The 16491-nt window shown below is 37.2% G+C and overlaps 1 protein-coding gene across 2 annotated transcripts in view; it reads left to right on the top strand.

The window, feature by feature from the left end:
• TTN (titin) overlaps window positions 1–16491 on the top strand; it is a 307719-nt gene that overhangs the window by 180309 nt on the left and 110919 nt on the right. Inside the window, exons 202-214 of one of the 2 annotated variants that reach the window (XM_065560804.1) lie at window positions 298–381; window positions 1416–1499; window positions 1771–1854; window positions 3241–3324; window positions 3949–4053; window positions 4329–4433; window positions 6177–6272; window positions 7253–7330; window positions 9628–9708; window positions 11570–11674; window positions 12241–12318; window positions 12740–12793; window positions 13068–13148. In XM_065560804.1, the coding sequence (XP_065416876.1) occupies window positions 298–381; window positions 1416–1499; window positions 1771–1854; window positions 3241–3324; window positions 3949–4053; window positions 4329–4433; window positions 6177–6272; window positions 7253–7330; window positions 9628–9708; window positions 11570–11674; window positions 12241–12318; window positions 12740–12793; window positions 13068–13148 (1119 nt within the window). The remainder of the gene's footprint in view (window positions 1–297; window positions 382–1415; window positions 1500–1770; window positions 1855–3240; window positions 3325–3948; window positions 4054–4328; window positions 4434–6176; window positions 6273–7252; window positions 7331–9627; window positions 9709–11569; window positions 11675–12240; window positions 12319–12739; window positions 12794–13067; window positions 13149–16491) is intronic. The other variant, XM_065560805.1, reaches the window with a different exon arrangement.

The following is a 16491-nucleotide window of genomic DNA, read 5'->3' as shown; positions in this document are numbered from 1 at the left end:
ACATACAGTTCTTTTTCTGCTATGAGATTTGTAAATTGTTCTTGTTGTGTAAACTGCAGTATGTGTGTGGGGGTGGGAATAGAAAAAGAGGATGAAATTCAGCCAAGCACAGAGCTCCAGAAGAAGACCAATGCACAGGGGAAATTTCATGGAGAGAGAATGAAAGAGAAATTGATGTTTAGATCTGACATCATCAATGTTTTTGATGTCCCTGAGTTTTATGTTTCCTTAATATTCTTAAAATTTCAAACATATCTTTGAAATTCATACAAATAATAGACACTAATATCTTTAAAGTGCCTGAGGTGTCCAAGAAAGTGGTCCCAGAAGAGAAAGTACCAGTTGCTGTACCTAAAAAAACAGAACTTCCACCAGCTAAAGGTACAAGTGCTCAGCGATATCATCATAAGGAAGAGCCTTAGACTTATCCTCTTAAACCTCATTTTTAGCTGAATTTGTCCAGTCCATTTTCTGATATCTGAGATTTGTTGATTCTACTCAGTGTGTGAGATGTAATCCAGGGGTGTCAAACATCTGGTCCACTGAATATATCTAGCCATTCAATATTTTTTGTCATGGTTGTTTAACATATTCAAAACACTCAAGGCCTGATATTTTTAAAAGAGCTTATGATTGTGCAGAAAACTTTCTAAATGTGAACCCAATGTAAACTAATGCAGTGCTGTCTTCCTGAGTCTGCTGGCAGTCTAAAGTAATGGATCAGAGAGGTGTAAACAACTCTGTCCTCCCCATCCCCCACTTACTTGAGCATTAACACCAAAACCCAATGGTAGCTATTTAATAAAATCATTAATTATTTAATCCAGGGTCATTGTAGCAGATGAAATGAGGAATGGGGTAAGAGGGGAAGCCCAATGAGTAGGGAAGGCAATGCAGAAAAGGAATTACAGGTTGAAGAAAAGAGGAGTCTCACCAAAACAATAGTAGAGGGAGATGAACAGAATAGAAACAAAAGGTAGAAATAGTGATAATCCTAAAGGGGAGTTTATTTCCTCCCATGTGATGCTGAATGTAAATACAGAGTACTGAAAAAACTCTGAATAATTAAGGTTTTAGTTACTACATAAAGGTCAGATTCTATGACTGATCTGTGTTCATCCTCCCTTTGGGAGTTACCCATTGTGTAGAGAGAGGCATAAATTCTTACATTTCTACCCTGACATAGGGATCAGAAATAAAAATGGAATTCAGCTTTCTCACGCAATATGTTTGACACCCTTGCTATACTCTGTGTGCGTGTGTGTGTATGCGAGAGAGAGAGAGAGACTAAATGTTGTTTGAATATGAACTCGTTAATGTCTTGAATACATCCTTGTTTTGTTTCATTGTTCATCTTATTGTTTTATAAACAACTTTGACATTCATAAAAGTAAAAGATACTAATATCTTTAAAGTGCCTGAGGTGCCCAAGAAAGCTGTCCCAAAAGAGAAAGTGCCTGTTGCTGTACCAAAAATACCAGAACCTCCACCAGCTAGAGGTACATGTTATCATGGATATCATCTTAAAGAAGAATCTTTGTCCTATTTTCTTTAACATTATCTTAACATTTTTGTCTAGTCCACTTTTTCCTATCTGAGATCTGTAAAGTGTATTCACTGAGCAAACAGTGCTGAGTGTGAATGAGTAATCAAAGCCTGAATATTGCATCATCAATGTTTTTAATATCTCTGTGTTCTATCTTTCATTCTTCTTAATGTTTTGCACACATTTTGATAACTGTATAATGAAACAAACTAATATCTTTAAAGTACCTGAGATGCCTGAGAAAACTGTCCCAGAAGAGGAAGTCCCTCTGGCTGTGCCTAAGAAAACAGAACTTCCACCAGCGAAAGGTGCATGTCATCAAAAATCTTTGTCTCATTTTCTTGACCATCATCACTTTTCACATAATTTGTCCTGTCCATTTTTTGCCACCTGAGATTTGAAAATTCTACTTGTTGTTTGAATTGTACTGCTGGTGTCAAATACTTGACTCATTTACTGTATGTGGTCACAGGAAATATTTTCCTGGTCTGCTTCATGTATTCAGATTGCTCAGAATCTAAGATTTTGTGGTTTTAAAAAGTGAAATTATTGTTATGAGAAAAACTTGCCAAATCTGAACTCAATTTAAGGGTGTGTCTACACTGCCCCACAGTTCAGATGAGGGGATGAGAGTAGAAGTATGTACCAGAGTTCTGAGCTGTAACTCCCCTGTATTGAAGCTGCGGGCGCAAACTTAAAGGTCCCAAGTTTGCACTATGTGAACTCAAGACTCAAGTCTCTAAGGTGCCACAAGGACTCCTCGTTTGTTTTTGCGGATACAGACTAACACGGCTACCACTCTGAAACTTGTCAAGACTTTTAAGTTCACGTCCGCAGTATCCACATGGGGGAGTTACAGTGCAGCACTTTGGTCCTCACTGCTACCCACTCCCCCTAGTCCAAACTGCAGGGAAACGTAGACATGCCCTTAACTTCTGCAGTGCTTTCTTTGTGAGTCTGATGATAGCCTGAAGCAATGTATGTGAGAGGTGTTAACTTCTCCTCTCCTGCTCCCTCTACACACCCACATACACACTTAAATTCACTGGGCATTAATTCCAAAGCATAATGATGACATATTAATGTAGCATTTTTCATTTTAATGGATGTAATGAGGAAAGGGTGGTAGTGAAGTCTAGCAGATAGCAGTGAAACTGGAAGTTTATACAGGGAAGGAAATGCAGTGGGAAGAAAAGAGGAGACATACAAAGACAAGAAAAGAGTGAGACAGAGGTAGATATAGAAGGAATAGAAAGAAAAGGCAGAAATAAGGGAGTGTTGAATGTTCCCCTCTACTCCCCCACTCCCATGTGGAATGTGTAGGCAGATTACTGCGCAAACAGTGAACGCTGATAACAACTAAACGTTTATTTACAACATAAAGGTCAGATTTCACTATTGATATTTGAGCAGTCCCTTCCATTGTGAGTACTGCTGTTAATAGACTGGGTAGATGTACCTTAATTCATACCCAGACAGAGGGATCATAATTAAAAATGCAGTTCATCTTTTTCACAAAATGCATTTGCCACCCTTGTTGTACCGCATGTGTGAGACAGCGAGAGACTCCTTGTTTGAACATGACCTCATTAATGTCTTGGATATGTCCATGTTTTATGTTTCATTGTTTGTCTCCTCTGCAAAATACATAACTTTGACATTCATAAAAGTAAAAGATCCTAATATCATTAAAGTGCCTGAGGTGCCCAAGAAAGCTGTCCCAGAAGAGAAAATACCTGTTGCTGTGCCTAAAAAACAAGAACCTCCCCCAGCTAAAGGTACATGTCATCCTCAGTGTCATCATGAAGAAAATCTTTGTCTTATTTTCTTGAGCATTATGTTAACATCTTTATTGTTGTCCATTTTTTCCTATCTGAGATTTGTAAATTGTACTCATTGAGTAGATTGTACTGAGTGTCAGAGTGTGAGTGACTAATCAAAGTTTGAATACTGAATCTCTAATGTTTTTGATATCTCATCTTCTATGTTTCATTGTTCTTAATGTTTTGTACATATGTTGAGTACTATAATATAAAGCAAACTAATATCTTTAAAGTACCTGAGATGCCTGAAAGAGCTGTCCCAGAAGAGAAAGAACTGTGCCTAATATAACAGAACCTCCACCAGCTAAAAATTCAGATAGATCAGAATTACTACTTTTTTCTTCTTGAACAGTATTTTAACATACTTTTTCCTGTCTGTTATCAGCTATCTAAGATATGTAAAGAGTATTCATCATGTGAACTGTACTCTGTAAGTGTGTGTTATGTTAAGTGACTAATCAGTATTTGAATGTTGCTTCATAAATACATTTTGATATTCATAACGTTTATTTGTTCTTCTTACTGTTTTGTACATATCTTTAACAATCATAAAAGTAAACAGAAATATTATCTTTAAAGTGCCTGAGGTGCCCAGGAAAACTGTCCCAGAAGAAAAAGTGCCTGTGCCTAAAAAAACAGAACCTACTCCTGTACCTAAGAAACCAGAACCTCCACCAGCGAAAGGTATATGTCATCACTGACATCATCATGAGGAAGAATCTTTGTCCTCTTTTCTTGAACATTCTTTAATATATTGTGTCCTGTCCTTTTTTCAGTTATGGAATTAGTACTCATTGTGTAATTGATACGGGGTGGGGGAGAGAGAGAGAGAGGCTCTATAATATCTTAATATTGATGCCATCATTAATGTCTCAATGTCCTCTGTTTCATCATTCTCTTTAATGTTTTGTACATATTCTTGACATTCATGTAAGTAAACAGAACCAATATCTTTAAAGTGCCTGAGGTGCCCAAGAAAACTGTCCCAGAAGAAAAAGTACCCGTGCCTAAAAAAACAGAACCTACTGCTGTGCCTAAGAAACCAGAACCTCCACCAGCGAAAGGTACAGATCAGTAATAGAACCTTTTCTTCTTCTTCTTCTTGAACAGTATTTTAACATACTTTTTCCAGTCTGTTATCAGCTGTCTGAGATATGTAAAGTGTCTTCAACATGTGAACTGTACTGTGTATAACAGTTTGTTGTGTAAGTGACTAATCAGTGTTTGAATGTTGCATCGTAAATGCATTTTGATATATATGACTTTTGTGTAATGTTTCTCCTTAATGTTTCACACACATCTTTAACAATCATAAAAGTAAACAGAACTAATATCTTTAAAGTGCCTGAAGTGCCCAAGAAAGCTGTTCCAGAAGAGAAAGTGCTTAAAAAACCAGAACTTGCACCTGCTAAAGGTACATGTCATCACTGACATAATCATAAAGAAGAATCTTTGTCATGTAAATTATACTCGTGTGTGTGTGTGTTAGTCACAGAGAGAGAGACTATATAATATCTGAAAGTTTGATATCCCAGTGTCCTAAGTTTCATTGTTCTTTTTAATGTTTTGTTAATATCCTTAATATTAATGCAAGTAAAAGATACTAATATATTTAAAGCGCCTGAGGTGACAAAGGAATCTGCCCCAGAAGAGAAAATATCTGTTGCTGTACCTAAAATGCCAGAACCTCCACCATCTACAGATATATGTAATCATTGACATCATCATTTTTTTCAATGACGACAACGACAAATCACCTGCCAATGTAATGTTATATAAAACTGTCACTATACAGAAGCAGAAATGTGCACCAAAATTTTCCTGAGAGCCATAAGTAATCCAAGATTATTTAGAGATCAAAAAATCTGCCCTCCCACACAGATCACTCACTACGACATGAATGCACCAGTAATTTAAAAAAAAATGTATAAACAGCCAGATTAACCAGGGAACAAATATTGTACATGTACTTAGCTTGAAGTGTGTTTGTCTGTGTCTCTGTGAATGTGAATGTGTATGTTGATGTTGTTTTCCTGCCGTATGTATCTTCATGTGATATTTGTATAATTCTTCATGTGACCCAGTCTGAAACGGCAGTCTTATACTAGTTGTCAATATTCTCTAAAGTCCCTGAAGTCACTATGAAGATTGAGCCTGAAGAACCAGAACCTGCTCCTACTTCAGAAATAGAAGAGCTCTCTCCATCAGAAGAAGAGCTCTCTCCAGCAGAAGAAGAGCTCTCTCCATCAGAAGAAGAGATCTCTCCAGCAGAAGAAGAGCTCTCTCCAGCAGAAAAAGAGATCTCTCCAGCAGAAGAAGAGCTCTCTCCAGCAGAAGAAGAGATCTCTGTAGTAAAAGAGGTTTTACCAGTAGAAGGTATATACAGTAGCCATAGTCAAATGCACACCTTCATTTCAAAATTGTGCACATCTTGCTTCGTAGTTCTCCACAACTGTGTTGTATTTGTGTTAAGTCCCAGTTTTTCTCCTTGTGTTATTGTATGTGTAAATATGTTCTAAATTCTCAATTCATTTAATTTAATTATAATAGTCTTCCCGATATTCAGTTTTCCTCGTGTATTTTTGTTCATGTGTTAGTAGTGTGCTTTCATAATTCATACTGGACATTCACATTATGTGCAAGCAACAAAACATTTATTTAGAGCTTTTTATGCTTCCATTTAAATCAATGAGAGTTTTGCCATTGACTTCACTGGAAGCAGAATGGAGGTTCTGGTACATTATATGTTCTTCATCTGACTTTATGATAGTAGATGTATTCTAAATCTGCCACAATATTATTTAAAGAGCCAGAACCTGAAAAGAAGATTCCTGAAAAACCAAAGCCACGGGTACCTATTCCACCAAAAGAGGAATTTAAGATGGAAAAAGTTCAGCTGAAAGGTATAAGAAGCTACTGAAATCAGTATTAACAGCTTTACTGAACGCTTCAATATAATGCATTTTAATTATCATTTGCTCCTCTTGAAAACTGGGCTTTTTAATATATTGCTTTTAGCCTAACTCAGGGCTTGTTTTGGTTGTTTTCAGTCTAATGATACCCCTTACTAATTGTTTATCTGTTATGAGCTTTCAGAAATATCTGTCCAGTCAGTTTCTGTGGTTTTCAGTTAAAATGAAGAAATTTATGAAAAAGTTGATATATTTTAAATTGTTCTAATCTTTGAAAAAGATCTTAGCATAATATGATAACATATTCGTACATACTTTCACACTGGAAAAAAAAGGGTCACCAAATGAAATTAATAGACAGCAGGTTTAAAACAAACAAAAGGCAGTATTTCTTCACACAACGCACAGTCAACCTATGGAACTCTTTGCCAGAGGATGTTCTGAAGGCCAAGACTATAACAGGGTTCAAAAAAGAACTAGATAAATTCACGGAGGATAGGTCCATCCATGACTATTAGCCAGGATGGGCAGGGATGGTGTCCCTAGCTTCTGTTTGCCAGAAGCTGGGAATGGGGACACTTGATGATTACCTGTTCTGTTCATTCCCTCTGGGGCACCTGGCATTGGCCACTGTCGGTAGACAGGATACTGGGCTAGATGGACCTTTGGTCTGACCCAGTATGGCCGTTCTTATGTTCTGATCCCCAGCATGATTCTCCAGGGTAGTATGTTGCTGGAGCTGTTATACAAATGTGGTCATTAAAGATCCCATTACACCTTTGGAACAGCTACTTAGAAAGAACTCTGTAGTTTGTGTCCATTGTTTTCTTTTGTTATGTTGCTAGTGTAATCAGTTATTTGTTGGTGGGGTGTTTGATGGGTTTTAGCACAAGGATTTTTTCTTTTTCTCAATTTAAAATAGTTTCATTTTAACGATGTAGGTAGTAAAAATCAAATTGTCTTCTTTAAAGCTCCCACACCAAGGAAGAAAGTTGTGCCTGAAAAACCTGTTGAGGCTCCAGAGAAAGTGGAGCTTACCCCTGCTAAAGGTATCTAGTATACGGGTCAGAGAGGGAGGGGAATCGTATTTTCTCATTCCTGTCTCTGGTGGGCACTAGATTGTAGTTCTTGAAATTCATCTTTTGCAGTATGCTCCTAAGTACTTTTCTTTTAAATGTTTGGAAGATGTTGTCCAGATGTCATCTGTTGTTGTTCTGTGTTTAACATCTTTCATTTTTCTAGATTTAATCGCACCTTCCTTTCCCACTGTGTAATTCAGGAGCTGGTGGATGTGCTAGAGAGCTGTGTTAGGGAAGGATATTAACGGGGGATCAATTATGGGGATCTACACTACTCTATTTGGGGTATAAAGCCCTACTGCAGTTCAAATAAATAAGAAACATAGATAGCTGGGTTTGTGATGACCAGGAGAACCGCATGGTGACTTGCCTGCCTGGTGCGAAGGTTGCGGATCTCTTGAGATTTCTAGAAAGACTTATGTGTAGTGCTGGGTAGGAGCTGGTGGTCGTGGTACAATGACATAGAGAAAGGTAGGAAAGAGGTCCTGGAGTCCATATTTAGGCTGCTATGTAAGAGATTGAAGTCCAGGACCTCCATGGTAGCATTCTCTGAAATGCTTCCAGTTCTACGCGCAGGGCCAGTTAGACAGGCAGAACTGCAGAGTCCCAATGTGTGGATGAGACAAAGGTAGGGAGGAGGGGTTTAGATTTATTAGGAACTGCGGAAACTTTTGGGAAAGGGGGAGCCTATACAAGAAGGATGGGTTCCACCTAAACCAAAATGGAATCAGATTGCTGGCACTTAAAATTAAAAAGGTCATAGAGCAGTTTTTAAACTAAGGGCTGGGGGAAAGCCGACAGGTGCGGAGGAGCATGTGTTTTGGACAGAGACATCCCTTAGGGGAGGATCTATTAATGGAGATTCTCTATGTCCTAGTAAGGAGGAGAGGATGGAAGATGATAAAATACAGGTAGGCTCTGATGAGAAACAGTTAAATGAGAAAGAGTCCCATTCAATTACATCACATAATGGCAGACAGCTAAAAAGTGACAAGTTTTTAAAGTGCTTATATACAAATGCTAGAAGTCTAAATAATAAGATGGGTGAACTAGAGTGCCTCATATTAAATGAGGACATTGATATAATAGGCATCACACAAACTTGGTGAAATGAGGATAATCAATGGGACACAATAATACCAGGATATAAATATATCGGAAGGACCGAACACGTTGTGCTGGTGGGGCAGTGGCACTATATGGGAAAAAAATAATCAAATGAAGTACAAATCTTAAATGAACCAAACTGTACCATAGAATCTCTATGGATAGTAATTCCATGCTCTAGTAATAAGAATATAGCAGTAGTGATATATTACTGACCACTTGGCCAGGATGGTGATGATGACTGTGAAATGCTCAATAATATAATTAGAGAGGCTATAAAAATAAAAAACTCAATAATACTGGGGGATTTCAACTATCCCCATATTGACTGGGTACATTTCACCTCAGGATGTAATGCAGAGATAAAGTTTCTTGACACCTTAAATGACTGCTTCTTGGAGCAGCTAGTCCTGTAACTCACAAGAGGAGAGGCAATTCTTGACTTAGTCCTAAGTGGAGCACAGGATCTGGTCCACGATGTGACTATAGCTGGACCACTTGGTAATAGTGACCATAATATAATTAAATTTAACATCCTTATGGCAGGGAAAACACTACAGCTGCCCAACACTGTAGCATTTAATTTCAGGAAGTGGGACTACACAAAAATGAGGAAGTTAGTGAAACAGAAATTAAAAGGTACAGTGCCAAAAGTGAAATCCCTGCAAGAGAGTGAGAGAAAAAAAATTCTGGGCTCTTTTTCTTCTTCCTATAGTAAAGGAAGTTTATTCGGAGCTTAGAAATTAAGGTGGCAGGCATCTTATAAATACCATAGACCAACAATCCAGGTAGATAGGTAAGTAGGACCTGCAACTGTAGGTAGAGTAGAATATTAGGGATGAGATCCATTGTGTTGACAGAGAGAAGAATTTTACCTTTAACCCTTAACTTTGAATTTTTTAGCTTTTGTGGGTTCCTCAGACTCATACATTTATTTTGTTATCTTTATGAAAATCTCTTACTAGTCCTAGATCCATAAAACAAGCATATACAGATATTACAAGGAAAAAAAGATTAAGTAAAACAATCTGCATCCATTTCAGTTGTTTTATTTTCTGTTTTGAATGTTCTATTGTAAATCAGCATTTGGTTTGTGTATTTGGATGGCTGCTATTACTGCTATGAACTTATTTTGAAATTTTAAATTATGTTCTTTTAAGTGCCCGGAGTTGAAAAGAAAGGCCGCAGAATACTTCCTGAAGTTACCCCTCCACCAAAGGAAGAAGTTGTTCTTAAAAAAGGTACAGTGATTTGGCCATGATATAAATGTGAAAGCACACAAATCTATTCCCTAAGTATTCCAAAGTAACACTGCGCTAGGACTGCATTATGCCCTCCCAGAGAAAGTTATGTGGGAAATTACATGAGCTAAATGCTGCCTGAGGCTCATTTCCTGTTGAAGGAGTTTGTGGCTGCATGCAGGAGGAACAGGTTGAAAATCCAGTAGATCCAAAGGATCTAAAAGGAAAGCAGAGCAGAACACTGAGAATATCAGGACATCCCCTGGGAGAGTCTTCCTTTTCATGCTGTTCTCTGGATCCCATTCCCTCTACTCTGGCAGTAGCACTAATTCAGGAGCCATGTTGTCAGTGGCTACCTAGCAACCAATGATTGATTGCCCCTTCCCCTATGGGTCCCCTCTGACCAGATGTCCCAATTTTATAGGGACAGTCCTGATTTTTGGGTCTTTTTATATAAGCTCCTATTACCCCCCCACCCCCGTCCCGATTTTTCACACTTGCTGTCTGGTTACCCTACCTATCGGGATTCTGCTTGGATATCCACTGTGTTAGAGGGAAGCTGGCCTGATCGATTATTCCCTATTCCAGTCTGGCACTCTTCTCCAGTCCTGTGAAGATCTGACTATGCAGAGTTCATATTGGGGTCATTCCATGGGCTCAGTAGGGCAGATAGCACTGGCCACTCCTTTCCTGCAAAGACTGGGGCTTTCCCAATGCACTCATGCTCATTTGCTTTTTGGCATGCTATACAGAGGGGAACCAATAGCTCCCATTCTTTGCACTGAATTATCTGTCCTGCTGTTTCAGATTAACTGAAATCAAAGTGGAATTTCAGATGTATAATTCTTTTTTAAAAGTCTCTAGTTCTTTAGATAATGATTATAATAGATATTTTTACTTATGGTAGACTAAAAACAAGTAGACTAAGAAAAGATTTATAAGATATACAATTTATCTTGCAAAAGGTAACAACAAAATAGAGGGCTTAAACCTGCTCTTTTTGAAGTCAATTGGAGTTTAATCCAGAATCAACCATTTTGGCCCTGAAATTCATTTGTAATTTCAGATGTTAGTGAAGAATTATCCACTCTAATTGATCATTTAAAAATAACTCATAATACATTATTTTTGTGCTCACAAGAAATGTTGGCATTAATACAGTAATTCAAATTATCAAGTACAGTAAGAATTTATGGGTAGTTTAGGTACTTCATCAAAAAATGCTGAAAATTAACTGGTCGTGTGGCTTTTGGTTGGTGAATCTATTATTTATTCAAAATACCAGAAATGTCATGAAGGATTCCTAAAAGCTTCTCTCTTCTGTCTCCAAAAATAAATTTAACAAATTTTAAGCAGTATTATTGGTTTCATCTGTTACTGATAAAACATTTTTGATCAAATATGTCATTGTTATGGACAAGACTAAAATTAACTTGATATGTAATTTCATTATTAACAGATGTTTTACTTGATGTATAGATATATTCAAATTGAAGATCTTACAAGTCTTCAATATTATATTGAGTTCTAAAATATCCTAGGATTATAGTTCTGTGTAAATTCAGTGGCTTTTTCATTCAAATGATCTAATAACTAATTTTATTCTAAGTCTGAATGTTAAAATATACATTTTCCAGCAGATAGACCACTCTAAATTAAAACATTTTTTGCTCCAGGTGACTGAATGTAAAATTGCCATTATGATAATAACCATAATAATTACATAAAAGCTATATTCCTGTCACTATACTGGTTGTTTCATATTTCTTCTCTGTTCAGATAATTTTTAAATCTTTATCTTAATTACCGTCTTCTTCATCCATATAGAGCTTTAAAAACTGAAATTCTTTCTCTTTCAAAGTTCCTAGAAAAACACCTGAAGAGGAAAAACCGAAACCAGAGAAAGAACCTAAAGTAGAAACTAAACCAGAACCTAAACCAGTAGAAAAGATAAAGAAACCTGAAGGTACAAGTCAAGATCACATTCATATGCTTCTGATTATGGAGAGACCCAAACCAAAATCCTATTTCTGATTAGCAATTTATTGGGCTTAGTGTCTAAACCTGGATTCAGATCAGAATTGTGCAAATGTCCTCCACGCCTGTAATATGCTGAGTTTAAGTTTTTACTAAAAATATACCCAAGCTTTGGGAAAATCTAAGTCCAGATTGGAATTGTGAACCTTGGTGGCTATTTCTCTTTCTGAGTCTAAAAGAGAACTTTAAAAATGTTTTATAATGTAAACTAAAATGTAAGAAAGCATAAACCATAGTTGATTCAATTATGGTCTTTTAACTGCATGTCCTACTGTCTGTTTTCTGTTTCTAGTTTTATCTAAGTCTGATTGTTAACAATATATATGTACCTTAAACCTAAGGTCAACTGAAAATCTTAAGCACATATATAGAACTTGACTAAATTTCTAATGTCATATTAAACCACTCTAGTTATATTAAAATGACTTCAGTTAATGTATCTGGGTAGTCAAGGAATTTAAACATATCTTTCAAAATAAAAATAATATTTTAAAGAGCCAGAAGTTCCCAAGAAGAAAATTGAAATACCACCTGTCACGAAAAAAGAGGAGAAACCGCCTGAACCAGAGAAAGGTACCAAATGTGTGGTGCTCTTTTCCTTATATCTGCAACTAAACTGCATCCATCAGTGAACACCATTTTATATAAGCTAAACTAATCATTAATATCATTCAGCCATAAAAATTGTCCTTTTTAGCCTCTTTGCATTCTTCTGGGTCTTATTTCCTCTTTAGTTCTTCAGTGCTTAAAGAATTTAATTCCATTGTTATTCCATTGAGAGCTCTGCATCTTGCTGTATATGTATTTGCCCTTCTGTCTTTCATCAGTGGATTTTGCAAGTTAAAAAAATAAAATAAAAAAGTCTGTCTTCTATTAATTGTCTGTGTTTTAAAGTTTCACTAACATTTTGCACTTCTCCGTTATGATTTTTCTGTATTTTGAAATAAGGTTATAAAATATTTATACTAACCTATTGGTTATTGTGTGTTTAAAGTGCCAGAACCTAAGCCAGCAGCTATCCCACTTCCTGAACCGAAACCCGCAGTAGGTAAGAGTCCTTTCAACATGAATAATTGTACACACATTTCCCTGTACATCTTGCCTTTTACCATTGAGTTGGTTCCAGTTAAAAGTGTGTTAAACAAATATCTTGGCTAACTGTTCGCACTACCAGGAGTGAAGGATATTTCCTGAGTATTTGTTGTGAGTGAGGATATAGTAAATGCATGCTTTATAGGGCACTTGAGAAAGTGCTGTGTAATAAGTTTTAATAAACATATACATTAAATCAATTAATTCATACATTTTAATTCTTTCTACAGCTCTAAAATCTCCCAAACCACCAGCCGAGCCAGTCCCTGTTGCTGCTCCAGTGACAACTCCAGTGGTTGGAAAGAAAGCAGGTATTAACATGGATTCTGTAGAGTGTTTGCTAATTTGCAGTACCATCCTGCAGTCATTTCTTACGTGACTATACACACTGAAGACAACATGACACCTAAGGGCTGTGGAATCTGATCATTTATTATTTCCAATATACTTAAAGCCTCCCCCCCTCCCCCCCGATGTGGGGGATCAGGCTCCCATTGTACTAGGCACTGCACACATAATAAGAAAGATAGTTCCTGCCCCAAAGCGATACAATTGGGGTCTAGTCTATGCTCTTCAGTATGGGTGATGAGACGTACTTAACTTGTCTAATGAAATGTATATATTCTGTTAATTTCTTGATATTTGTTCTGTATGTTCAGGCATTCATCTGTATGTGTTGTATGCCTGTTATATTATGTGTACAGCAAAAATACATTTATGTTGTATATATTGGGCAAGGATGACTATGTTGTTTTGTTTGCTGTTTTGGGGGTTTGTTTTCTATTTCCTGAGTTCTGGCAAAGGTGCCAATAGCACTGAAACTCTCTGGCACTACTATTGTTGTTTAGTATTCATATAGGGTGGCATCCAGCGGCTTCAGCCAGGGTCAGGGACCCATTGTGTACAACCACATCTGAATAGTCCATCCCTCTCTGACGTGCTTACAGTTTAGGAGCTTCATCCATGAAACTGCAATAGCACAAGCAACAACAACACAATCTTCCCCATCACTATGTGGCCCAACCATGAACCAGAGGGGACCCATTCTAAAATGGGAGTGCAGTTAATTCTCTTTATTCAGTCCTTAACCATTTGTGAAGCATGCAATTATTGTCCATTTTGATATTGGTTTGGTGATGTGGACAGCTATTCAAAAACTCCATGTAGGTTGCCAGGCAACATCACAGAATAACAATTTTCAGCTACTGCTAGTGTGATCTGGATTTGAACTGGCAACCTAAAGGTGAAAGGCTCCATAACCCATCACCAACTCCTGAGATAACTAGGCCCCTGTGTTGCCACAAGGCAGCTGCAGGGACATTTGAGCAGAAGAAGCATTTGAGCTGAACATCTCAAATGAAACAGTTGATAGAATATTAAAACCAGAGGAAGATAAACAAGAGACAGAGGTTCTTAAACAATTTGTAATGGTTGCCCAAGAAGCTGAATCAAAAGTAATACAGTAATAACTGTAGTTTCAAGGAAGAATCCTACGGTTAAAGATGAGGCCTGCAACTGGTCAGGTTGCCTTTGAAAAGGGTAAAATAAGAACACCCCATGAGGAACCAAAGCCCATTTACATAGCATCTGAACACATTGAAAGAAGTGCCAGAGAAGAAAAGAGGAATAAAATTAAATTAGAGGTTCATGGGAAGGATGAAAATGAGAGATTCCCCGAAGAGTCTAGCATTCCATCCAAAGAAAGGGAAAAGATTCCTACATATGAAAAAGAAAAGGGAAATGCATTAATTTCCCTCCCTGAAGATGCCCCCAGAAAGTCTGATATCTTGATTCAGAATAAGAGAGATGTTCCAAAAAGAGAGAAAAAAGATAAAATAAGTTTGCAACCTGAAGAAATTGCCATAAAAGATTATGTGATGGATACTACAGAAGCCACTGAAGAAGTAGTACCTGAAATACCTCTGATAACAGGTGAGGGAGAGAAGAAAGATGTTACTCTGAAGAGGTTTGAAAAAGTTCCTTTAGGTAAATTCATGAAGGAGCGTGACATAAACAAGAAAACTCAGAAAGTGGGGAAATTTATTTTCAAGAAAGCTGATGTTCCTACAGCTGAAGAAATCATGGTTCCCACCAAACAAGTAAAGAAAATAGATACCTTTCAAAAAGAAGAGATTGACAAAAATCTTGACTGTAAAATGGCAGAATAAGGTTCCCTGGAATCCTCTGAGGATACTGGGGCTGTACTGAGAAGTAATGGGGGCATTGAGAAATTCATTGAAGATGAGGTGATTCCCAGCAAAAAGGCTGACAGAATCTTTACAGATTCAGTTCTCAAGCCACAGGATGCAGAAATGAAAATAGAAGGAAAAATGTTTGCACACCAAAGAGAGTCCACTGAAACCCCAAAAAGGAGAGAGATTCAGAAGCATCAATGATTGAACAGGTAGCTTTACGTGGCAAGCAGGAAAAAGGTTTATACCAGTTAAGAAAGTTAAAACTCCTTCTAGGACCTTCTTAGATAAAGACAAAGATACACAGTCTAAAACCCCGGAAAAGCTGTCTGTAGGAAAAGAAGAATTTGAAACGGTGATTCTGGGAGATGGTAGAGACATTGAGATTTCTTTAGGAGACCTTGACAAAATAGCTCAATTTGAAAAAAGCAATGGAATTGAATCAGTAAAGGAAAGTCCTATTAGATGTCAAAGGATGAAGGCAAAAAAACAATATTAAAAAGTTATCTCCCAAAGAGAAACCTCAGCTCTTAAAAACAGTGAGCAAATCTTAAACTGAAAGACACAAATCTCCTTTAAATATAGAGGAACTCAAGCTTTCTGGAAGAGAATTCTCTGTTGCAGAAGACATGTCAGATCAAATAGCAGCATAACGTGGCAGTAAAAAATGTACTCCTGTCACCAAGAAAACAGAGAAGAAAACAAAGCCTTTGGACCAAAAGCTGCCTTGTAATAGAAAGCCCACCAAGGTAAAGTTATCACTCCATTACAGAAGAGAGAGAAGACTGGAGACTGGATCTCACCGAGCATGGTAGAGTTTCAGAAGATGACTGGCAATTGGATTAATTTGAGGAACTGAAAGAAGCTGTGGAAAGCTAGGTGAGAAGACTGCTGCCAAACTTCTCCACAGATGGCTCATCATATAAGCTTTGGAAGAAAACACCATTTCTCATCATTATCTGCTTGTGTTTATTTGTCAGTCTGCTTGTATCCTTCAGTACCTTTTGTATCTCCATCTAATGCATCAATTCTCTGAACAGGCATTCAAATATCTGTCACTAGTTTGTCTTCTAGTGTGTATCATCTGAACTTACATCTGTATCTTTTGTGTTTATTGTGTTATTTTTGCATTATTTTTAAATGTTAGTTTAAATCATCTATATATTGTTACTGTAAAATTGCAGAGTGGTTCACACAAATTTTTCACACTTACACCTCTTTTTTTATCATTTCTTGAATTCTGTGTCCTGCATTTCATATTGCTCAAACATTAAAACAATCATTGTATACACATATACAGAATACAGGATAATAGGAAGTGTGATGTGGGAAATATTTTCAAAAGTAAGGGGCGACCTGTCATAATTCATGAATGAGACAAGGTGGGGGAGACCAACTTCTGTCTAATAAAAGATATTACCTCAGCGGCCTTGTCTCTCTCATATCCTGGGACCAGCATGGA

The sequence above is a fragment of the Chrysemys picta genome, chromosome 11 (genome assembly GCF_011386835.1).
Source record: "Chrysemys picta bellii isolate R12L10 chromosome 11, ASM1138683v2, whole genome shotgun sequence".
Lineage (NCBI taxonomy): Eukaryota > Metazoa > Chordata > Testudines > Emydidae > Chrysemys > Chrysemys picta.
Note: the sequence above shows the minus strand (reverse complement) of the source record. Positions and strands in the feature narration are given on the sequence as shown.